This window comes from Eschrichtius robustus, chromosome 16 (genome assembly GCF_028021215.1).
Source record: "Eschrichtius robustus isolate mEscRob2 chromosome 16, mEscRob2.pri, whole genome shotgun sequence".
Classification (NCBI taxonomy): domain Eukaryota; kingdom Metazoa; phylum Chordata; class Mammalia; order Artiodactyla; family Eschrichtiidae; genus Eschrichtius; species Eschrichtius robustus.
Window position 1 is genome coordinate 813332 of NC_090839.1, and position 24479 is coordinate 837810.

The 24479-nt window shown below is 59.4% G+C and overlaps 2 protein-coding genes across 2 annotated transcripts; one reads left to right on the plus strand and one right to left on the minus strand.

Annotated features, from left to right (window-relative positions):
* Nucleotides 1-87: 87 nt before the first annotated feature.
* HELZ2 (helicase with zinc finger 2) lies at nucleotides 88-14489 on the plus strand. The gene is given in 19 exon segments (XM_068565811.1): nucleotides 88-170; nucleotides 981-1181; nucleotides 4469-4822; nucleotides 4904-4958; nucleotides 8625-8729; nucleotides 8929-9069; nucleotides 9125-9984; nucleotides 10161-10348; nucleotides 10390-10502; nucleotides 10870-10987; nucleotides 10990-11274; nucleotides 11277-11369; nucleotides 11453-11894; nucleotides 12019-12395; nucleotides 12398-12801; nucleotides 13100-13175; nucleotides 13252-13367; nucleotides 13973-14110; nucleotides 14352-14489. Coding segments are annotated over 19 exon segments (4287 nt in total).
* A 1955-nt stretch (nucleotides 14490-16444) lies between these two features.
* Nucleotides 16445-17407, minus strand: FNDC11 (fibronectin type III domain containing 11). The gene has a single exon (XM_068565380.1). It carries the CDS (start codon nucleotides 17405-17407, stop codon nucleotides 16445-16447), a length of 963 nt encoding a protein of 320 aa, XP_068421481.1.
* Between the last annotated feature and the right edge of the window lie 7072 nt (nucleotides 17408-24479).

A 24479-nucleotide genomic window follows, 5' to 3' on the forward strand; every position in this document is an offset into this window, starting at 1 on the left:
CCCGTGTCCTCAGCTGTGGGACCTGCCCAGGACCCCACTGACTCCTCTGAGCCTGGCTCCTGTGGCCTGAGAACCACCCAAGGGGGCATGTCGGGAGTGGAAGGTGTCCAGGGCCGTGAACAGGGCATGGCCACTCCAGGGGCAGAGCGCACTGAGGGGCCCTGGGCAGTGTCAGCGCCTAGGCAGGCAGGAGAGACCACGTGTGGAGAGTGGGCAGTGGGAGGGAGGGAGCAGGCCCGAGGCCGGAGCGGAGCAGTCACCGTGGCTCAGTGATGGAGGGGCTGTGTCTTGGAGGTGAGGTCTCAGGAGGCTGGCCTGAGCAGCTGGGTGGATGGCGGTGCCCCCAGAACTATGTCCTGGGCCATCAGATCCGGGGTGCCCACAGATGCCCCAGGGACGGTGGGCCCCGGTGAGCCTGCATGGGCGGGGGCGGGGCGGGAATGCAGCTGAGAGCTTGTTAACGCCTGGTTCTTGCAAGAGAGGGCGTACAGGGAAGCACCCCAAAACTCAGAAGGGTGGATTTCCAGCAGGGACCGTTGCAGCCAGCGCCCGGACGCTGACTCACGGCACCTGCTGCTTCCTTCTCTAAGTTCCAAACTGATAGTGGACCTGGCGTCTCACTCATCCTCGGCCTGTGTGCGCTGGTTCCTGCAGCCTTGGGCTGGATGGTACCCCGGCAGGGAGAGCAGCGCCGGTGGAAAGCAGGGTCCAGAAAGGGTGGGGGTCTTGAAGGCAGGGCAGCCTCCTGGTGGGGGCACCTCGGGTCACCTTTTCTCCTCCAGCGATTTGCATAACACCCTCAAAAACCAGTTCTTTGATCATTGAAAGCATACTGAAGAGAGTCACGGGTGCAGGTGTAGCCTCTTGGCACAGCCGGGGGCGGACAGAAGGACCCGTCCCCTCCCAGGGGCTGGGGCACGAGGACACCGTCCACCTCAAGCGAATTCCTGCCCAGTGTGGCTGAGCACTCCTGTGGGCAGAGTGGCACAGGAGCCCCAGGGGGCAGGCGCCATCTGTTCGCAGCAGGGCTCACCAGACGGGCCCGGGGGGTGGGGCCAGATGCCTGATGTCCTCAAGAGGGACCCCGCCCTCTCCCACGTGGTCTCCATCTCCCAGTGTCCCTCCAGCCCCCACACAGCCCTGCCTGAGGTCCTCCGTCTCGGGGGCACCAGCACCCCTACGTGATGACATGTATCCGCCAGCGGGTGCCCATACAACATCGATTCTTGTAAATGGCCACGTGTGCTTGAAAACAAAACGTGTATTTTCTCTTGGCTGGGTGAGTTTCGCATCTATTGGATCAAGTTCTTAACTGTGCTGTTTGGCATTTCATTATTTGTGTTTGTTTTCTGTTCAGCTTGATCCATTGGTTTCTGAGCGAGATGACTTACAATCTCCCTCTTGGTTGGTGCGTTGGTTTGATATCCCTTAAATAAAATACTTTAAAATTTATTATGGGGCTTCCCTGGTGGCGCAGTGGTTGAGAATCTGCCTGCCAATGCAAGGGACATGGGTTCGAGCCCTGGTCTGGGAAGATCCCACATGCCGCGGAGCAACTAAGTCCGTGAGCCACAACTACTGAGCGTGCGCGTCTGGAGCCTGTGCTCCGCAACAAGAGAGGCCGCGATAGTCAGAGGCCCGCGCACCGCGATGAAGAGTGGCCCCCGCTTGCCGCAACTAGAGAAAGCCCTCGCACAGAAACGAAGACCCAACACAGCCAAACATTAAAAAATAAATTAATTAATTTTTAAAAATTTATTATGTATTTATTTATTATTCTTATTTATTTATTTATCTATTTTAGGTTCCCAGCAAAGTTGGGTGGAAAATACAGAGACTTCCCATCCCCCATCCCCCATCCCCCATCCCCCATCCCCCTCCAGCTGGCTCAGCGTCCTCAACAACCCACAACAGTGGGATATTTGTTAAAGCCAATGAGCCTACGTGGATACGTCGTCATCACCCAGAGTCCGAAATTACATCAGGGCCCACTCTTGGTGGTGTACGTTCTACGGGTTTGGACAAATGTATGATGACGTGTGTATCCACCTTTACAGTATCATACAGAGTAGTTTCACTGCCCTAAACATCCTGCTCTGCCCCCAACCCCTCCCCCCAACCCCTGGCAACCCCTGATCTTTCTACTGTCTCCATAGTTTTGTCTTTTCTAGAATGTCATAGAGTTGGAATCATATAGTCTGTAGCTTTTTCAGAGTGGCTTCTTTCGCTTAAATGCATTTAAGGTTCCTCCACATCTTTTCACAGCTTGATACCCCATTTCAATTAGTGCTGAATAATGTTCCACTGTCCGGATGGACCACAGTTTATTTATCTGTCACCTGCTGAAGGGCATCTTGGTTGCTTCTGAGTTTGGGCAACTATGGATACAGCTGCTATAAACATCTGTGTGCAGGTTTTTGTGTGGACATGAGTTTTCAGCTTCTTCGGGTAAATAACATGGAGCATGACTGCTGAATCCTATGGTAAGAGTATATTTAGTTTTGTGAGAAACCACTAAGAAACCACCTAAGTGACTGCAACGTTTTGCGTTCCCACCAGCAACGAATGAGAGTTCCTGTTGTTCCACATCCTCACCAGCGTTTGGTGGTGTCAGTGCTCTGGATTTTGGCCATTCTAATAGGTGTGTTCATGGTATCTCATTGCTTAAATTTGCATTTCCCTGATGACATATGATGGGGACATCTTTTCGTGTGCTTATTTGCCATCTGTATATCTTCTTTGGCGAGGAGGTCTGTTAAGGTCTTTTGCCCATTTTTTAAACCATGATTTTCCTTTTCTCATTGTTGAGCTTTAGGAGTTCTTTTGATTCATCTTTTGCTTGTGGATGGATGTCCAGTTGTTCCAACACTATTTGTTGAAGAGACTGTCTCTTCTCCATTGTATTGCATTTGCTTCCTTTGACAAAGATCGCTTGACTATATTTATGGAGATCTACTTCTGGCCTCTCTGCTCTGTTCCGTTGATCTGTTTGTCTGTTCTTTCACCAGTACCCACTGTCTTGATTCCTGTAGCTTTACAGTGAGTCTTGAAGTCGGGTAGTCAGTGCTACAACTTTGTTCTTCTCCTTCAATGTTTTGTTGGCTGTTCTGGGCCTTTTGAGCCCTCTCCACATAAACCTTATATTCAGTTTTTCAACATCCACAAAATGGCTTGCTGGGATTTTGATTGGGATTCCACTAATCCTATAAATCAAATTGAGTCCTTTATATACTTTAAGGTTAGGTTACTAGGTTAATAGTTGATATAGCTTCTTGGTTATTGTTTTTCAAACAGGTGGTAACACACTTAGTGTTTGTGAAATCACTTTAGAAGATCGTGTTTTCTTAAACATGAATATGATAGATAGACTACAGTAGAACAGAATGGAACATAGTAGGACAGAATAGAATAGAAAGTTCAGAGTGCATCACATGTTGTAAAAGCAGTACTTTCAGAAGGTATTGCCAATCTTTCTAAGGGTTCTAAGTGGTATCTCGTTGGGTTTTTATGTTCATTTCCCTGGTGACCAATGACTCGAGCACCTTTCTAATGTGCTTTTTGGTCATTTGTATTTTTCTATATGAAGTGTCTGTCCAAATATTTTGTTCATTTTAAGAAAACTGGGCTTTTTTTGGTGGGGGGGGGGTGCCACACCACGCGGCATGTGGGATCTTCGTTCCCCGACCAGGGATTGAAACTGCGCCCCCTGCAGTGGAAGCGTGGAGTCTTAACCACTGGACCACCAGGGAAGTCCAAAAATTACTGAGTTTTTAGATTAAAAGAATACAGTTCTTCATCAGATATGTGTATTTTGAATATTTTCTTTCAGTCAGTGGCTTGCCTTTTCTTTTTTCTCACTGGCATCTTTTGAAGAGAAGAAATTTTTGATATTTATGAAATCCAGTTTATCAACTTTTTTGTGCTTTTCATGTATTTTAAAGAAATATTTGCCTACCCCAAGGCTGTGAAGATTTCTTCTGTTTTCTTCTAAAACCTTTGTGGTTTAGCTTTGACATTCAGATGATCCCTTTTGAGTTAATTTTTGTGCAGGGTGAGACGGGGCTAGAGGCTCATTTTCTCTACATTTTTCCCTCCGTTTATCCATTTGTTTGAGCACCATCAGTTGGGAAGGCTGCCCTTTCCCTGGTTTGGTGCCCTTTTTAAGACCAGTTGACCGCAGGTACAGGGGTGGGTCATCCCAGACCCTCCCGTCCCTCTGTCCAATGCTCTCCTGACACCGGCAGTGGCTCTGTCTGGCGCTCCACGTGTTCTGGATCCCAGCAACCCAGCATCTGCCACAAAGACCAATCCCCTCCTACAGCTGCAGGTCCTGGAGGCACCAGATGGGCCGCGCAGCCAGGAGCGGGCTTCCCCTGGGCGGTGGCAGGCGGGCTGCACGCTGAGGTTCGAGACCCAGAGGCCAGGAGTGTGGACGCTAACCTCTGGCCTCAGGAGCCTGTGTTTCCAGAGAGGATGCGGGCTCTGGCCTCGAGGCCCTGACTGGAAGCCCGATCTCAGTGGACGGTGCGTGCTGGCCTTGGTCTGGAGTCCCCGTGGTTGGGGACGGGGCGGGGGAGGGCCAGGTCAGCCGGGGCTGCAGCCCCTCCAGATCAGCCGACCCCGGACAGGAGAGCCCCCGCTTTGCTGCCCGTGCAGACTGTCCTCCGGGCTTGGGAAGCGCCCCGCCCACCCCGCCTTCCTCAGTCCTGATGAGGCCCCTCCCTCGGGTCATCCGCAAGAGGGGGGGAGTGGGCCACCAAGGGACAGGCGAGGAGCTGACCAGCCCACTAGGTGCTTCCTCAGAGGAGCGGTCAGGCCTCAGGTGAGGGAGGGGTCTGATCTGGGCAGCGGCAGCGTGGGGGGCCCCCCACGGCGCCTCCCCCGGGGACAGCATCTTCCCCAGGGTCACCCTCTGCCCGGGGGCTGGTCTGGGGCTCCAGGCAAGGTTCAGGGTGGAGGTGAGAACCCACGGCGAAGAGGCGTCGTGGAGTCAGGACAGAGAGCACGCAGCTGGGGTGAGCCGCGGTGCCGACCCTTCCTGGGGTGAGACCTCGTGGTCAGATCCCCCACCCCATCCCCATCTGCAGTGGGATGCGGCCCCCATGACCCTCTCCCCGTGACCCCACAGGGAAGGACGATTCTAAGAGATCCTCCCCACAGGCTAAGTTGGGACCCTCCCGGGATGCTGAAGAGATCTGAGACCCTCCCACCCACAGACACAACAACCTGCTTGCCCAGGGCCAGGTGTGACCTTCCCACCAGCTGGGAGGGTCCCTGGGTGTGACCTTGGGAGGGTCCTTGATGGCCCTTAAAAGCTCTGCTGGGGTGGGTGTAACCAGAGGCTGCTGGGACCACCAGCTGAGGACCAGACCCCCCTGTCACAGGTAAACAGGCCTGGGCTCCAGGCTGGGCCTCCCCACCCGCGGTAATACTGGGGGCTATCGGGGGCTTTTCCGGGGGTTTCAGGCTACGGCGAGGGCGGCTGAGGAAGAGCTTTACCCACTTGGAAATATGCTGGGTGCAGAAGTCCGGCTTTACCGGAGTGTTAGCAGATGCTTTGTTTACTTTTTAATTTAACGTAATTTCAAATGTACACAGAAGTTGCAAAAATTGTGCAAAGAACTATATGCTCTATCTAGATTCACCAGTTGCTTCCATTTTGTCCCATGTGATTTGTCACATGCATAAACTTTTATTTCTGAACCGTTTGAGAGTAAGTTGCAGGTGCCATGCCCTTGACCCCGCACATTTCATTATTAAACCAGGGAGTTCAGCACTGTTGCAGTGATTATACCTTTGCCCAGCCCACACTCAGATGGTAACTGTCTAATAATTTCACAGATGGGTACACATGTCTTCCTGACCGACATCCCCTCTGGAGCCTGAGGTACAGTCAGGTCTGTACCTCCTCATCTCTCCACAATGGGCCGACTCCTCAGTCTTTGTCATTCACGACCTGGACATCCTGAGAGACGTTTGCAGAGTCTGTGTGATGCTTCCTCCTGATTGGTTGACGTCTGCATTTTTGAGGCTGCGTCCCTGGCGGTGCGTCATGCCTGGGGCTCATGAAGTCAGGCTGTCCTGTCTCTGGGGACACTGATGGCTTCTGTACCTCTGATGGCTTTCCCTTTGTAATTAGTAGGTAGCTTGGGGAGATAATTTGAGACCACACGGACGTCCTGCTTCACTTACCACTATGATGGCTGCATACACTGTCCTTTCCTAGACCTCTGCATTTATTCCTGAGCAGAGTTTTGAAAGGACGGCTGTGTTCCTAGCAGAGAGGGATGTGGACGAAGGGACCCAGCTGGGAGGCTGCTTAGGATTCTAGACTTGGACGCGGCATCTGGTTCTGGATCAACTTGCTGATGGGTGTAGGGAGGGAGGAGGGATCCAGGATGCCGTGTGTGATGCCTGCTTGATGAGGAGGGGAAGGGTCTGAAGAGGCCGAGGACTTGGTGCCCCAGTACTCTGCTGAATAGAAATGGCGAGTGTGGGCTTCCCTGATGGTGCAGTGGTTAAGAATCCGCCTGCCAACGCAGGGGACATGGGTTCGAGCCCTGGTCCGGGAAGATCCCACATGCCGCGGAAGCACCTAAGCCCGTGTGCCACAACTACTGAGCCTGTGTGCTGCATCTACCGAAGCCCACGTGCCTAGAGCCCGTGCTCTGCAACAAGAGAAGCCACTGCAATGAGAAGCCCGTGCACCGCAACGAGGAGTAGCCCCTGCTCGCCACAACTAGAGAAAGCCCGCACCCAGCAACGAAGACCCGACACAGCCAAAAACAAACAAACAAACAAATAAATAAATAAATAAGTAAATAAATAAGTAAATAAGTAAATAAATAAATAAAAGAAACGGCAAGTGTGGCATCCCTCTCTTGTTCCTGATCTTAAAAGGAAAGGCTTTTCACTTTTCACCATCGAGTTAAGTGTGGGTTTGTCACATATGGCCTTTGTTATGCTGTGGTATAGCCCTTCTATAAGCCCAGCATTTTAAATGTGCTGTTGAATTCAGTTTACTAATATTTTGTTGAGAATTTTTGCATCTATATTCATCAGGGGTATTACTGGTCTGTAATTTTCTTTTCCTGTGGTGTCCTTATCTGGCTTTGGTATCAGGATAATGCTGAATTTGGGAGTGTTCTCTCTCCTTCAGTTTCCTAGTTCTCGTCTTTGTAATAATTTTCCTGCCTATTCTTGCTTGTTTATGTTGTGCTTTTCCAAATGAACTTTAAAATCAGCTTATCAGGGACTTCCCTGTGGTGGTCCTGTGGGTAAGACTCTGAGCTCCCCATGCAGGGGGCCCGGGTTTGATCCCTGGTCAGGGAACTGGATCCCGCGTGCATGCCACAACTAAGACCCAGAGCAGCCAGAATACATAAATAAATAAATAAATACTAAAAAAATAAAAAAATGAAATAAAATAAAATCAGCTTATCTGCCCTCTAATTCGTCTCAGCATTTTTATCGGAATTGCATTAAACTCTTAGATCCATTTAGGAAGGATGGACATCAGCAGTCATCTGATGTAATACATCAGATGTGTTACATCTCTTTATCCATCCCACTGTCAGAGGTGTTCTACTGTGGCTCTCGGGAACTTTTCCGTTCTCTTGCATATTTATTGTTAGGCTCATCCGCAGGTCTTCTGTTTCTGCGGTTATTTTTGGAACGTTTTCCTCTAGCTGGATGTTTGTATACGTTGAGGCTCCTGACGTGACAATTCATGGCACTCAGCCAACTTCCTGACCTAATGGGAATCTTCCATTGCCGCCCCTCCCAACAGGACGCCCACATGGGTGGACGTGGATGGGCTTTCTGTGGGAGGGTGGGTGTTGGTATATCAGTCATCTGTTGCTGTGCAAGACATCACCCCGAAAGGTGGTGGCTTAAAACAGTCATAACCACTTCGTCTCACTGCCTATTACCGCACGGTGGGAGTGGTTAACTGGCGGCACAGTCTGGGGGTCTCTGTGGTGGAGCTGGGAGATGCGTCTGACTTCGGTGTCTCCCAGGAGAGCCAGGAGGAGCACGCGGTCCCTGACACGTCCCCGTATCTGCTGGTTACACGGCCGGCCCTCCCCTTGTCCAGGCAGCTCTACAATCTAGGAGGTGAGGCTGGATGAGGTCAAGGCAAGTAATGGTGGGTGATGCCTGGCACAGGCCAGACATCTTTGGTGCATTTTAGGGGGGTAGATATAACCTCAGAGTCTCCCTGGGTTAGAGGGCAGGTCCCCTCCCACCCAGGCTGGCTGGTGCCATTGAGGAAAGGGCCCCCTCCTGGGCGGGGGCCGCCCACCTGCTCTGCTGGGAGCACCTTTCCGCATGCTCTGTTTTTCTGGGTTTCTCTCCCCGCAAACCTGCAGCCCTTTTAGCAAACTGCCCAGGGTCACACTCTCCCTGCCCTCCGGGGACCCCGGCGGGGCCTGACTGGAATTCTGCTGAGACCCAGGGGCCCTCCCACCGTGAACCAGCGGAGGGATCGCGGGGCGACCCCAGGGGCGGAGAGACCACTGTGGTCTGGGGCGGCCCTGGGACCGGGAGAGGGGGCGGTGGAGTGGGGGGCATGAGGTAATTTCCACACTCAGAGGTTTGAGTCACCCAGGGGCACAATCGCTCAGGGGAGAGTCAGCGACCTCCGGACTCTGGTCCTGACCCGGCTCCCGCCGCCCCCGTTTATGGACATCAACCCGGGCTGGGGTCGCACCGCTGGCCCCCTCCTGGAGGTGGACTCAAGTTTTCCTTTGGAGCGGCGGGTTCTCGGACTCAGGGCTGGCGCCCCATTTCCTTTTACAACGTCATCTTTGTGTCGCCGTCAGTTCCCTTGCCCGGGGGAGGGGCGGAGTGCGTCCGAGCCCCGGCCCGGTGTGCATGGCCCCGCTGACCTGGCTCTTCGGTCCTCTTGTCCCGGATTTCTCATCGCAGGTGAACAGCCCAGAGGACCAGCTGAGCCTCAGATTCCGCCCCACAGAGCCAGGCCAGCATCAGAGACGGCACTGCCAGGGTCGCAAAGCCACCGAGGAGCTACCTCTGGCCGGCCTGTGCGCCCAGGTGGACCTGTGTCCGGTGCTGCTTCCGCTGCACCCAGCGGCTTGATGGAAAAGACCTACCTCCTGAGCAGGGTGGAGCACAGCTGCCCCAAGAGATCCCGCTGGCCCGCCTGAAGCCAGCCGCCAGGAGCAGGGTGCGGTGTGAGGCAGACCGCCCGCCCACGATCCCGCGGTTCACGCGGCCAGGTCTGCCGCTCCTACAGCCGGGGCTCGGCTGCCGGCGCCACCCCAACCAGCGCCCCTTTGCCAGGAGCCCCGAGGAGGCGCTGGTCTGGACCTTTGAGCGTGAGCACTGCGGCAGCCGTCTGGGGCTGAAGACCCGGGTGCGGGGCAGCAGGGCCCGGGGTGAGCTGCGCGCCTGGCCGAGGCCATCCGCGCGGAGTGGGGGGCCGCTTCCTGCAGCTCTGCTCTCCCTGCTTCCAGCGCCGCCCGCCACTCCTCAGCCCCGTGGGCTCCCGGGGCTGCTGCCCCAGGCACGGAGCCTGCCCCTCTCTCCTTTCCCACGTGAGCACCAGGGCCGCGGGAAGCCGCACGGCGTGGAGGTGTGGCCACGTCTCCCGCACGGCCAGCCGCTGGCCTTCTGCAAGTCGGTGGGGCGCGGGTGGCTGTGCGGGCAGGGGGCGTCCTGATGCCAGGGCGACCACAGCGCCTTGGAGGTGGCCGTGTGGGAGGCTGAGGGGCTGAGTCTCCATCACAGGGAGCTGCTCACGCCGCACGCCCTCACTGGGGATGGGCACACGCACCCCCACGGCCAGCCCCCCGGCGTCCAGCTGTACTGCCCCGCCTGCCGGGCCACCTGCGGCTCCAGGAAGGCCTTCGAGAACCACTGCTCCCCCCTGGAGCATACACAGATGCTGGCCTTAGACATGGCTGTGCCCTGGAAGCACCGCAGCCTGCCTGCCGGGCTTTCCATGCTGGGGCTCTGCCCGAGGTGAGGATGGGGCGGCAGGGTGCGCCATCTTCATCTTGAACCAGGGTCCCCTGTCCCCTCTGTGTGGCCAGCACCTCCCCAGCCTCTGAGGGGTGGGGAAGGGAGGTCTAGGGAAGCCGCTTGTGCCACGCGCCGTCTTGCGGAATTTATTCTTGCCCCCCTCCCCCGCCCCCCAGGCCCAACCTCTGTGAGTTCGGGGACGTGTGCACCAAGGCGCATTCAGAGCAGGCGCTGCAAGAGTGGACCCAGCGCGCCGGGACCGTGGCGCTGAGGGAGCACACAGCCTGGCGGGAGGGGCTGCTGCCTTACCAGGCCCGGCCGCTGGCCGAATACCAGCAGAGCCGCAGTGAGGTCCTGCTGGTAAGTGGAGGCCGAGAGAGTGGGTGGGGGCAGGGCTGGGGCCAGGCTTCCCTGTGTGGCTGGCTGAGGCCGCTGAAGGCGTATCTGTGCACTTCAACCAGCCCCTGGCGCATCAGGCCCAGGAGAAGCAAACTCAGCACGCCTGGACCTTCACTGAGGTGAGGGGTCAGCACAGCCGGGGGTGGGTCAGCTGGGGTCTGGGCTCTGCAGTAGCCTCTCCTGAGGCTGTGATTAGGCTGCCCCGCGGGGTGATTCTGGGGGCGGGTATCTGGTGCAGAGAAGGAGGGGCCAGGCTGGTCACCCTGAGGGCCCCACGCAGCACCACCACCTCGCTCAGCATCCACAGGGGCTCAGTGACCCCGTTTTGCAGAGGGAGCCCCGAGGTTCAGAGGTTCAAAGAGGCCAAGGACCCTGCTGGTGTCACAGCCCGGAAGCAGGAGGGGAGGGAGTGGTCTGTGCACCAGCCTGGACCCTGATGGCTGGGACAGGGTCCAGGGGTCACCTCACCATCGTCTTCTCCCCCAGGCACCCCTGCTACACGTGGCCCTGCTCAAGCAGGCGCCGGGAGCAGACTTCTCACTGGCAGCCCCCAGCCTCCCTCCAGGCCGGGTCTGCACGCTGGGGAAGCGCTTCTGCACGCCCGGCTCCCAGCCCAGCTCCGGGTTGGGGTGCGTGTGCAGAGCTCTTGCTTCGGCACCGTCCAGCAATGGGTGGTCTTCCACTTCTGCCCCCGGCCAGTGCTGCTGAGGAAGCTGGAGCTGCAGCTGGGCCAGGCGCACCCCTGGGGGCTCTGGGGGACGCCAGCGCCTGGCCTTCCAGAGGAGCTGGAGCGCTGGCACGCTGGCAACTGCCACGTGGGGCCTGGCGTGGAGAGGACGGCCAAGTACAAGGTGCCTGCTCTGGGCCTGGAGCTCTGTCCCGGCGGCCCCGACCCGGGCCCATCTGCGCCGCCAGCTATCTGCAGAGGCTGCACCAGCGTCTCCACGAGGAGGAGGTGGCTCTGCAGCAACTGGTGGCCGAGTGGGTGGGGCCGGCGAGCGGGCGGGGGCCGTGGAGGGCCAGCCAGGCCACGGCTCTGGTCACTGACCCGTGACCTCCCCACCAGGCTGAACCTTCGGGCCGGTATCCCTGCAGACGGCGCTGGAGACGCCAGCCCTGGACATCCTCTTCCCGCCACCGGGAGCGCTGTACGCGCAGGGGCCCATCCCCTCCCGGGTGCCAGACACGGATGAGGGCTTTCTGCTGGGCTGAGCGGTCAGCACAGCCCTCGTGGCCCCCGTGCCTGCGCCTGACCTCAGGGTGCTTGAGGCCCCCGTGGAGACCCGGGCCGGCTCGGAGCAGGCGCCGTGGCTGCTGCCGCCCACCCACTACTGCGCATCCCTGGGGCTGCAGCCCGAGACCAGGCAGATCTTAGAAGTCCAGTTCCAGATGGACCTGCTGGCCTTCCCCCCCTGGCACCAGGCCATGGACGCACTGCCCGAGGAGCAGCTGGTGCTGCCCAACCCGCTGGCCTGTGCCCTGCCCTCCGCCCGTTCTACCCGCCCTGCCAGGCAACAGCAGGCAGAAGCTGCCAGTGGCGGTCACCACGGGGACCAGCCCAGGGGGCACGCAGCCCATCGCCCCGCTGCCAGCTGCTGAGTCCCTCATGCCCTTCCTTCTCCCTGCCCCCCGCAGGGCAGCAGACATCTATATCGCCTAGCATTTCCACAGCCACGCCAGCAGCGGTCACCCCAAGGCCACTCCACTCTGGGTGATGGACACGGGCTGCCCACTGAGCCAGACAGACGCGGCCACGCTGCGCTACTGTTGCCTGACCAAGGACTGCCGGGCCTTCCGCGTGCCGATGTGGGCCGAGCTGGAGCGACACAGCATCGTGGTCGCCACCGCGTCCCAGGCCCGCAAGCTCAGGGTGCCCGCCAGCTTCTTCTCCCACATCCTCATCGACGAGGCCACCCAGATGCTGGAGTGAGAGACGCTCGCCCCGCTACGCCGCGCCACGCCCGGCATCTGCCTGGTCCTGGCGGGGGACCCCATGCAGGCCGCGCCCAGGCTCTCCCGCGCCACGGGGGCCCCGCAGCAGGACCCACGCTGTTGCACCGCCTGGTCCAGCACTACCAGGAGGGGACGCACACGGCTGCCGAGAGGAGCCAGGTCACTGCGCCCGGGAACCACCGCTGCACCGAGGCCATCGTCAGCTTTGTCTCCCGCCACTTCTACGTGGCCGGGGGCAGCCCCATCCACGCCAGCGGCAAGATCCTGCACCACCCCCAGCACTAGCCTCTCACCTTCTGCCACGTGGCGGGCAGTCCGGAGCACGACATGTCTACGACAACTTGGCTGGACACGGCCGAGGTCGTGCAGGTCGTTGAGAAGGTACAGGAGGTCTATGACACCTGGCTCCACTGCTGGGGCCCCCAGGAGCAGAGGGCCATCTGCGCGGTGTCCCACGGTGCTCAGGTAGGCAGTGCCCAGGTAGCCCCAGCTGCCCGGGAGAGCCTCCCTCCCCAACTCCCAACGGGGAAGCTTGGCGGAGGACAGGGTACCGCCTCCCTGCCCCGTGGCCTGGTGGACCTGTGTGCCCCCAGGCTGGGCCTCTTCGGTCTCAGTTTCCCCTTCTGTACAAGGGGCTGAGGTATTCACCTCCCAGGGCATGGGGGCCAGAGTCCCGTTTTTGTCGGGGCTGCTGTCCTTTTGGGGCCCCTCACTGCACACTGAGAGCTCACCCGGGCCTGCTGACCTGGCCGTGTGTCCCCAGGTGAGCATGCTGAGGCAGGAGCTGAGGAAGAGGGACCTGGGCCAGGTCTCTGTGTGCAGCTTGGAGATCCTGCCAGGTGGGTGCTTGGTGCTGCGGAAGTGGGCCCCTCCCCCTCCCAGCCCAGCCTGACCATGTGGCCATCCCCCTCCCAGGGCACCCACCCTTGTGAGTGGGGGTGCTGACCATGGTACACACCCACCGGAGCCTGCTGAACCCGGGGGCACCTGCCCTGGAGTTCTTCACGGACGCTCGCATGCTCAACACCGCCGTGAGCATGCCGGTCCCGGGGGGTCCTGGACCGGCATGAGACCTGGTGTCCCTGGGAAGGTTTGGGGTCAGGAAGGGAGTCCTGTTAGGGCTGCTCCTTGGTCTTTGGCCATCCCTGACCACACTGGGTGCCGTCTGTGGGGCTCACTTCATTTTTTTAAAAAAATTTATTTATTTGTTTATTTTTGACTGTGTTGGGTCTTCATTGCGGTGCGCGGGCTTCTCATTGTGGTGGCTTCTCTTGTTGCGGAGCATGGGCTCTAGGCACGTGGGCTTCAGTAGTTGTGACATGCAGGCTCAGTAGCTGTGGCTCACGGGCTCTAGAGTGCAGGCTCAGTAGCTATGGCACACGGGCTTAGTTGCTCCGCGGCATGTGGGATCTTCCCAGACCAGAGCTCGAACCCGTGTCGCCTGCATTAGCAGGTGGATTCCTAACCACTGCGCCACCAGGGAAGCCCCTTTTTAAAAAAAATACACCAAAAGCCAGTGCCTTTTACTGGAACAGGGTCCTCAGCCCACACTCAAGGAGGCCTCCCTGGAAAAGGCGGCCTTTTCTCTGCCACCACTGCCCCGTCTAACTCAGACCCCCAGCCCTGTGTCCTTCAGGGGCTGGCGCCCTGGGAGGGGAACCAGATGACAAGACCCCTGCGGGGGTGCAGGGCTGTGATGGCGGTGCCCCAGGCGGCTGTCGTGTGCTCCACCCAGATTTCTGCAGCCCCCTCACACCCTCAGGCCTGCTCCCAGGTCAGGGCCTTTGGGACAACCTGCCCGGGTGTGCATTTCTTTGCAGGACTGAGGAACTTTACTTGCCCCTCAGGGTGCATTTTTGTCCTGCCTTCTGTGGAAACCTCTGCCCCCGACCCCAGCCCTTCCCGAGGCAGCTCTGACCTTGGAAACCGCTCTCAGTGCAATTCCACTTCCCCATGGCCTCTGTGCAGTGGCGATAGCCCGGTGAGCCCTGCTCCAAAGGGCACTTCTCTTCTAGGGCAGCCACAGAGGCATGGGGAATTCTAGTGTCTCTCGAAAAAGCGCTAGAACAGAGGAGGAGCAGATGCCCGGGGCAGGGAGCCAGTCCCTCATCAACCTGGAGTCACGGAGGGCTTCCGGGAGGAAGAGGCGTTGAAGCCCCGAGGGCGCGGCGCAGGAAGCGGGGCTGGACCGCGGTCAGACAGCTGCGAGGTGGGGCCGCGGGCGGAGGGCGGGGCCTCGTCGCAGTGAGGGCCAAGCTTTTAAGTCTCGGGCGCGATTTGAAGCCTGCGGCCGTGTGTACCAGGCAGCGAACGAGTCCAGCTGAGAGAGAGAGGCCCGCGAGGCACAAAGCCGCGGGCACGATGGGGCGGGGCGGACGCGGACCTGTGCCCCGGCCTCCATGGCCACACCGGGAGGGCGCTTCGGAGCCGCCCACAGCCGGGTACCTGCGGCCGGCACCGCCTTACCCGGTGAGGGCGCGAGGCGGGGCCAGGGGAGGGAAGCGCTGACCCCGAAGTCCCCCGGACGGCGTGCCACGCCCCGGGACGCACGGGCAGCTCCCTTGGCGAGCCCTCACCCCAGCGTGCGGGTCTCTGGACCAGTGTGACCCCGCACAAACCCACATCTCTGGTCCCCTGGCCAGCTCCTGCCCTTCTCCCCTCCCCAGACTTCTGTCTGCCATGCCCCACCCTCTGCTGCTCCGGACATTTCCGTGGAGCAAGCACGATGACTCTGCCCTGGACCCCTGGGAGCCTTGGGACAACTCCATCTGCAGGACATCCAGGAGGGAGCCCCTCAGCCACGCGATGCCACAGATAGCATGACAGTGCGGCTGGACCCTCTGGGTGGCATACAGCAGCACGCAGGCGGCTGGAGAGGCCTGGGAGGGGAGCCACAGGCTGAGACAATACCAGCCCTGCAGAGGACACTGGCCATAGCTGGGGTGGGTGGTGCTGGGCCTTTCTGACCCAGTTAAGGTCCCCCCCTCACCAAACCGCTTCTCAGTGGGGAAGGGGCCCTGTTCCTGACCCCTTGCCCTGGCCACACCTTATCTTCTCAGGGGCCTGCTGTCCTAGTGACCATCACGGTGTGCGTGGTGGTGGACGGAAAGCTGGTTAGCAGTGTACTGAGGGTGGCTCTGGGCCTCTTCCCGTGGACAGCCCTCCTCGGCCGTAGCCAGGGTACACGGTGCCGTCCCTCCTGGACCTGAAGGGCCAAGCCGCTGGAGCAGGTAGACGCCGATGACTGCATCACCTTCAGGAAGTGAGCGAGCTGCTGGCCGAGCTGCGGGTCACGTGACCACACTGGCGGGCAAGGACAGACTCTCTAGGTCGCCCGTCTGGGGCTGGACACCAGGAGCTGGTGGGGAGGGGCGATGGGCTGTAGGGAGGCCCCCCCCCAAACAGAAGGTATGCATTTGTGTGGATCTGGGGGGGGTTACCCTACCAGGCTCCCTTGCTAGGACCCTCACCCACCTCACAATGGGGGTGCTTCAGCTTCTTTTGGGGAGAAGATAGTACTTTTATTTTCATTAAAAAAATAATAATAAAATGTCCTCTTGGCCTTGGGTCCCCTGGCCTCAATGAAGCTGGGGCTGATAGTACTGGGGCCTATCTGTGACTGCCCCCAGCGGGGTCTTGGCAGGACTTGGGGGTACTGCCCTCCCTTGAGGAATCCCAGCGTAAGAGGCAGGAAAGATGGCCAGAGCCTGTGCCCAGGTGTCACAGCTGGTTAGTGTGATGGGGATGGGGGAGATGGACGTGGGAGGGGCTGGGGCTGCCACCTGGCAGGCCTTGGAGCAGCTCTCCTCATTGGTAGTGGCAGCTACGTGCCAGGGCTGAGGCTTCTTGCTCCAGGGGTCAGTGTCCTGGAAAGGCCAGCCTGGGACTCCCCCTAGAAAAGGAAGCAGGAGCTGGGGGGGCCAGGGACTTGTGGGTGGGCTGGGCTGAGTCAGGAAAAACACTCATGTGGCTGCCGCCTCCTTTAAAAAGTAAGTAGGTTTGTTTCTTCAATTGTCTATGTGTGTTTATACTCCTCTTTATTAGTGGATAAGTACTAGAAAATCATTTCTAGGAAGGTGTGGTCAGGGCCGGGCCTAGCTTGCCCAGCCTACGGGGGGGCGGGCCCTTCAGGGGGCCTAGGCCTGGTCTGCAGGGTGAGGCTGTCCAGCCAGGGCTCGTACACCAGCGTGTAGCCCTCCACCCTCTTGATAGTGAACTTGTAGGAGCGGTTGGGCAGCAGGTTTCGGACGTCAAAGGTGAAGGCGGCCACGGGGAAGATGCCGCACTGCAGGCACTCCTGCTGTGTCCGTGGGTCCAGCAGCTCGTAGCACAGCTCAAACTGCTCTGGCACGGCCGGCTGCAGGGTGACAAACCAGCGCAGGCTGACCCAGTCCTGGTGGGCCACCGACTCCTTGCGGTCGAACGTGACGGGCATCTTGGTGCTCAGCGTGAGCTGGATGTGGGGGATCTTGGTGGCGTTGATGTCAGACACCAGGCGGTGTTTGGCGTGCAGGCGCCCTGGCACCATCGTGGCCAGGAAGCTGTCCGTGACGGCCGCCAGGTCTGCCAGCCGCTGCTCCACGAGCCGCCAGCCCGCCAGGAAGGGCTGAGGGTCCGGTGACTCGAGCAGGGCGTCCAGCTCAGAGCGGCCGTGGTCTAGCTGCTGCAGCAGCTCCCCGAGCAGCTGGAGTTGGATCTTGGTCTGGGCCGCGCCCACCTTCTTCATGCGCTGGAACTTCTGCGGGTCGATGAACTGGAACGTGGTGGGCAGCACCCGCGGGTTCTGGTCGCCCAGGGCCAGGTGCTTGGGGAGGAGCTCGAGGTGGTAGGAGCACTTCTTGAGGAGCTCCACGTGGGCGTGGTGGCGCTTGAGCAGCTGGGGGCTCAGGGCCGAGGTCAGGAACTTGCGCAGAGCATTGCGGCGCTCCGCGTAGGCCCGCCACGTCTCGGGCTCCAGCAGCTGCCGACCCTCGGCCTCCTCCGCCTCCTCCGCCTCCTCCTGGTCCAGGAAGCACTGAGGGCCGTCCAGCTTCATTCCGTCCGGGTCCAGGCCTGTCACCTGCAAGTTCATGGTCTGGGAGCAGCGGGTGGAGGGCAGGGTATGAGCGGGACGGTCAGACTGGCCTCTGCCGCCCACCCAGGGGCTCACTCGGGGCAGTGTTTGTGTGGGGGTGACTCCAGGCCCACTGGCCCCCATGCTGGGCCCTCTAGCCTGCTGGGGGGGGGTGCGGGGAGGACTTTGTGGGGAGGGCTCGTCTCTCTGGAAAGAGGCTGCTTGGAGGGCCGGGTGAGCAGTCTGCAGATCTAGATAAAAGCGGACACCGTGGGGCCGACACGACACTCTACTGATGGTCGTTTGTGATGACACAGGGCAGGGCTGAGACGGGGGCTCTGGGCCAGGATGGCCCGTGCGGAAAGCCCAGCCACTGCCGAGCTGTGCAGCCGTGTCTGAAATGGGGTCACGCTGCTCCCTGGAGCTGTTGACAGGATTCAGTGTGATCCTGTCTGAGCAGCACCAGACCCCAGCTGGGGACACCCCTGTCCTGCACACCCTCCACGCCCCACTACAGGCGCAGAGCAGACGACCGGGGCCAAGCCCAGGAGGCAGGGTGGCTGCCGGCCTCAGCTCTGAGAAGTAAACATGCCAGTTCCTGGTTACCGAGCCCTGCTGTGTCCTGGGGCCTCAGGACCTCCATGAGCCCACTGAGTCCATGAGAAAAGCCCCTGAACGGTTACCCTGCCTCACAGATGGGGTGCCTGAAGCTAGAACAGTTCGTAGCTTGCTCTCCATCCAGGCTTCTAGCCCAGCCGTAGACCCCAGAGCCTGAGTGTCCTTCTGCACCCCTCCCCAGCCTGGGTTCCCAGCTCTGAGTGTCTGTGGGAGGGGCCGGTGCACCCCACAGCTGGGCATAGCTGTGCTCCCAGGCTGGCAGGCCCTGACCACAAGGCTGGGGCTCCTTGGAGAAGGGACCAGCATCCCCGGCTGCTGTCCCAGGTCCCAGCCACCCCCAAGGGCAGTGAGACAGACTCAGTGGCTTCAGGGGTTGGATGAATTCCAAACGGGAGCTGAGAGGCTGAGTGACTCGCCCAAGGCTGCTCTGCTAAGGGGCAGAGTGAGGTTGGGACCCAAGTTGGTCTCCCTCCCCAAATGCCAGGCCTTGACCTTCCTGGGCAGAGGCGGCACACCCTGGTCCTGGACACTGCAGACAGGGTATCTGGGCTGAGGTGCAACAGAGACCAGGACCCAGGACTCCTGCCCTAAGTCCTGCGGTGGCCAGAGCCTGGGGCAGATTCAAGCTGCCTCTGGAGGGAACTCTAGCTCCAGACCTGGCTACAGGTCAGAGGTGTTTCTAGATGCCCACCGTCTCTCAGGTGGAAAAGGCAGAGGGGCTGCTGGTGAACTCCTCCAAAGAAGCCTCCTGTCCTGGCCCTCCTACCCAGACCTACACCCTCCTCGCCTCCGAGACCCCCTACACTCCCCCGGCCGGCCCCAGTCCCACTTGCTCCCAACCGACCCCCACCCGCGCCCGCCTGCCCACCTCTGCCACACTGCCCTAGCCCTCCGTCCCCCCAGCCCGCCTCCCCGCGCCCACTTGCCCTTCGTCCTGGAGCGGGCAGAGCAGTGCTGCCGACTGTGCGCAGGGCGGGGGTGCCCAGCCTTGCGCCGCGGCGTTCCGCGGGTTGCCATGGGGACCGCGGGCCTTTGTGACGTCCCGCCCCCCGGGGGTGGGGGGCGGGGTGGGCGGAGAGCCCAGGGCGTGGGGGTCGGACGCCCTCGACCTGAGGGGCTGCGGGCAGGTCGCGCGGGGCTCGCTCCCCGCCCCAGGACCCGACTGAAGGAACCGAGTCTCAGCCCCGGGCCCGCCCCCAGGTTTCAGCTCAGACAGACCGTCCAGAGGCTTCGCTCCCTTCCCTGGGAACCTGGGGTGTCACGGCCCGAGCCCCGGCCGGGATGCCTCCTCAAGCCAAGGGACGCCACTTGCCTCCACCCCCTTGCAGGTCAGTGGTGGGGACCCTTCCAGACTAGGGTGTCTGTCCCTGAGCTCCCCTCCCATTTTATTCCGTGGCAAGGCCTGCCCCCCAGGGCACGCCCACCACTCCCGGTAACCTCACTCTTGGGAGGAGGCTTTGCCGGGCTAAGCGCCCAACAGCCTGTCCTCTGGGTGCAGGCCTGGGAGGGAGTGCGTGGGTGCCCTGGGCGCTAACTCTGTAAGTTGTAGCTGTTGTTATGTCGTTATTTAGGGGTCTGAAACGCAAGAGTTGGATTTGGAAAGGGGGTACTATCTGAAGGTTGAAGGGGAGGCTGGCACCTGGAAAGTGGTGAGAGGAAGCCGCCCGCACCCACAGAGAGGGAGTGGGCGGCAGAGCAGTCTCCCCTCCTGCTCTGGGTCAGGCATGTCCTGGACCTCTGCCATCTCTGGCCCCATCTTTTTTTTTTTTTTTTTTTCTATTTCTTGTTCCTCAGCTAAATTTTTAAAATGCAGCTTTCAGTTTTGAGATAATTGTGGATTCACCTGCAGTTGTAAGAAATAACACAGAGATCCCAAGCACCCTTTGCCCATTTTCCCCAAGGGGAACACCTAGCGGAGCTGTCCTACAAGATCACACCACGAGAGTGACCTTGACAGTCAAGACGCAGACGTCTCCTTCCCCACAGGAACCTCCCCGCGTCGCCTTCTACAGCCCACGAGACTCCACCCACCACGGCCCCACCCACCTAGACCCCGCCTCATAGCCCCGCCCCGACGCCGGTTTTGGGAAACCCTCTTCCAGGCCCCGCCCCGACGCCGTCCTGGGACAGATCCCGCCCCAGACGCACTCGGCTCGGAGCGGTGGGGGACCAGTGCTGCCCGCGAGTCACGCTAGAGGTCGAGGAGAGCAGCGGCCGTCGTGTGGCCGGGGCTGGAGGGCCACCCTGCGCTGGTGTGAGCACCGCAGGGAGCGGGCGGGGGCCTCTGGAGCGACTCTCACCCGCCCACCCTGCGCCAGCAGGGGCGCCGCGCCGCCCCTCCAGTTTCTCCCCGTCGGGGTCCCCGAGCCCCGCTGCTGCACCCTCTCCGTCCCCTGCAGGGCCTGGCGCGCCGCCGGGCATGGAGCCCTTCCTCAGGAAGCAGCTGACCTTCCTGTCCTTCTTCTGGGACAAGATCTGGCCGGCGGGCGCGCCGCGGTTGCCGGACCCGGACTCCGACGCCGACGTGGAGCCGGAACCCGCGGCAGCGGAGCCCCCCCATCGCGGAGCCCTGCAACCCCCGGCCCCCGCGCAGCTCTTCAGGGCGCTGACTTCACGGCGCGGAGCGCGGAGGAGCTGAGTGTCAGCCGCGGGGAGAGGCTGCACGCCCTCAGGGAGGAGGGCGGCTACATCCTCGCCCTCAGGCTCGCGGGCTGGCCCAGCACGGGGCTGGTGCCCATCACCTACGTGGCCAAGGCCGCCCCTGAGACGCTCTGGAACCAACCGTGAGTACCACCCGCTCTGGGGAGACAGGAGTAAGCCAGGATAGAGTCTGGGGACTGCACGTCCAGCGTCACTCCTCCAGGCCCCGCCTCACAGTGGTGAGCAAGCAGAGAGGAGTGGTGCAGGGACGGTGTGCCTGGGCACCTGATTGCGCTAGGAGGGCACCTGATTGCGCTAGGAGGACACCTGATTGCGCTAGGAGGGCACCTGATTCCGCTAGGAGGGCACCTGATTCCGCTAGGAGGGACAGCGGCAGTGCCTCTGGCAGGAGTGGCTAAGCAGAGCCGCGAGCTGGCTGGCTGGTGTGTGTGCGTGCCGCACTCACCAGGCCCTCCTGCTGGCACCCAGGGATTCAGCCCTGGCATCCAGCAATCTTTGCGGACGGGTCGTTCCTTGGAGGGCAGGGGACTGGGGGCTGGGATGCAGTTCTGAGTGAGCCGGGGAGGACATGAGTGCGCAGCGAGGCCATCCTTGTGCGGTGAGGGGGCGAGGGGGTGACCCGGGGGTGGAAGGGGTGATAAGCCGGGTCAGAGAGATGTCTTCGCCCACCCTTCTCACCTGTCCACACTCACCTGGCCCCCTCCCTCCTGCTCTGGGCCAGGTATGGGGCAGACATGGCCCTGGCGTTTGGGACTGCTCCCAAAGAGGCTCGTTTGGGGGGTGGATACAGGTGGGGGAGCCCACCCATTCCCCTGAGTGCCCTCGGCCCCTAGTGCCAGGGCAGTCTACAGGTGGGGAGAGGCTGGCACAGGCACTTGTCTATTTGCATGCCAGTCTGTGATCATGGGGGGAAGCAGAGGCTGGGCACTCTTCCAGAGGAGGTGACCTCTCGGCGCAGGCTCAGGGTCCGCAGGAGAGGGTAGCCTCCCGGCACAGCTGTGTGCCCGCGCTGAGCAGGGCCCTGCCATGTGGCTGTGGACACAGTACCTGGGCCTCAAACATTTGATCCACACTCTGGGCGTGGTCCTTACCTGTCTTTCTCCTGAATGGCTTGGCCACTGTAATCCCTGGCTTCTATTTATTTATTTTATTTATTTATTTTTGGCTGCGCTGGGTCTTTGTTGCTGCACGCAGGCTTTCTCTAGTTGCGGCGAGCAGGGGCTACTCTTCGTTGCGGTGCACGGGCTTCTCATTGTGGTGCCTTCTCTTGTTGCAGAGCACGGGCTCTAGGCGCGCGGGCTTCAGTAGTTGTCGCTCGCGGGCTTCAGTTGTTGTGGCTCGTGGGCTCAGTAGTTGTGGCTCGTGGGCTCTAGAGCACAGGCTCAGTAGTTGTGGCGCACGGGCTTAGCCGCTCCGCGGCATGTGGGATCTTCCCAGACCAGGGCTCGAACCCGTGTCCGCCACATTGGCAGGCGGATTCTTTTTTTTTTTTTTTTAACATCTTTATTGGAGTATAATTGCTTTACAATGGTGTGTTAGTTTCTGCTTTATAACAAAGTGAATCAGTTATACATAGACATATGTTCCCATATCTCTTCCCTCTTGCGTCTCCCTCCCTCCCACCCTCCCTATCCCACCCCTCTAGGTGGTCACAAAGCACCGAGCTGATCTCCCTGTGCTATGCGGCTGCTTCCCACTAGCTATCTATTTTACATTTGGTAGTGTATATATGTCCATGCCACTCTCTCACCCTGTCACATCTTACCCCTCCCCCTCCCCATATCCTCGAATCCATTCTCTAGTAGGTCTGTGTCTTTATTCCCGTCTTGCCACTAGGTTCTTCATGACCTTTTTTTTTTTTTTTCCTTAGATTCCATATATATGTGTTAGCATACTGTATTTGCTTTTCTCTTTCTGACTTACTTCACTCTGCATGACAGACTCTAACTCCATCCACCTCACTACAAATACCTCCATTTCGTTTCTTTTTATGGCTGAGTAATATTCCATTGTATATATGTGCCACATCTTCTTTATCCATTCATCTGATGATGGACACCTAGGTTGCTTCCATGTCCTGGCTATTGTAAATAGAGCTGCAATGAACATTTTGGTACATGCCTCTTTTTGAATTATGGTTTTATCAGGGTATATGCCCAGTAGTGAGATTGCTGGGTCGTATGGTAGTTCTATTTTTAGTTTTTTCAGGAACCTCCATACTGTTCTCCATAGTGGCTGTATCAATTTACATTCCCACCAACAGTGCAAGAGTGTTCCCTTTTCTCCACACCCTCTCCAGCATTTATTGTGTCTAGATTTTTTGATAATGGCCGTTCTGACCGGTGTGAGATGATATCTCATTGTAGTTTTGATTTGCATTTCTCTAATGATTAATGATGTTGAGCCTTCTTTCATGTGTTTGTTGGCAATCTGTATATCTTCTTTGGAGAAATGTCTATTTAGGTCTTCTGCCCATTTTTGGATTGGGTTGTTTGTTTTTTTGTTATTGAGCTGCATGAGCTGCTTGTAAATCTTGGAGATTAATCCTTTGTCAGTTGCTTCATTTGCAAATATTTTCTCCCATTCTGAGGGTTGTCTTTTGGTCTTGTTTATGGTTTCCTTTGCTGGCAGGCAGATTCTTAACCACTGCACCACCAGGGAAATCCCATCCCTGACTTCTAGATGGAGGGGGCGCCAGCTGGGGAACCCTCAGGGCAGAGACGCCTCTTCCCAGCCCCAGCACCAAAAGGTGATATGCTGGCTGAGAACAGGCCAGAAGCTGGTTGGTGAACAGGGCTAGCAAAGCTAGGCTCAGCTGCCCAGACCTCGCCCTGACGCGGGCCCCTGGTCTTGCACCAAGCTCGGTCTCTGTCGACCAGCAGCAGGTCTCAGCTTCACTCAGGCCACCTCCAGCATCTTGGGGGCCCCTCAGCATTCCCACAGTCTCCTGGGGGATTTGCATCTGGGGGAAAAGCTTGAGTCACAGGAAGGTGCCTTCTCAGAGGACAGTCCAGCACGCGTCCAGCTGGCCCGCTCCGACCCTGGGTGCTGCCCGGGGGGGACCTGATGAAGCCTGGGAGCACCAGGTGCCCCGTGACTCCTCCGCGCTCTGGTTGGTCCCTGTGGGTTATGTTTCTTGTTTTAAATTAATTAATTAATTAATTTTTGGCTGCGTTGGGTCTTCATTGCTGTGTGCCGGCTTTCTCTAGTTGTGGCGAGCGGGGGCTACTCTTCGTTGCAGTGCGTGGGCTTCTCATTGCGGTGGCTTCTCTTGCTGCGGAGCACGGGCTCTAGGCGCGCGGGCTTCAGTAGTTGTGGCGCACAGGCTCAGTAGTTGTGGCACGCGGGCTCTAGAGCACAGGCTCAGTAGTTGTGGCTCGCGGGCTTAGTTGCTTCGCGGCATGTGGGATCTTCCCAGACCAGGGCTTGAACCCGTGTCCCCTGCATTGGCAGGTGGATTCTTAACCACTGTGCTGCCAGGGAAGTCCAGGTGTTATATTTCTATGGGATTCTCTGGGGTGGGGGGAAGATGAGGCCTGTAGGATGCCCTGCCAGCCCACCCAGCCCTGTAGAGCGGCCAGGAGGGGAGGACAGGTTGGGGAAGGCATCTGGGGAAGGTGCCCACGGCAGCCCCAGGCCAGTGCGGAGGCTGTGGGAGGAGATGCCGGTGGGGATGGCGCCACACCTGCGCTGGAGCCACGGTGCCTGCGCCTGTCCCAGGTGAGCAGTCCTGCCGGGGGGCCGGGCAGCCATCTGGTTCCTCTGGTCTCTTAGTGACAGTCCGGACGGGGATGGTAATGAGTGTTTGTGG

Bases quoted from the DNA above. Each gene is read 5' to 3' on its own strand.
- FNDC11 (XM_068565380.1), bottom strand. From the start codon at position 17,407: ATGAACTTGCAGGTGACAGGCCTGGACCCGGACGGAATGAAGCTGGAC.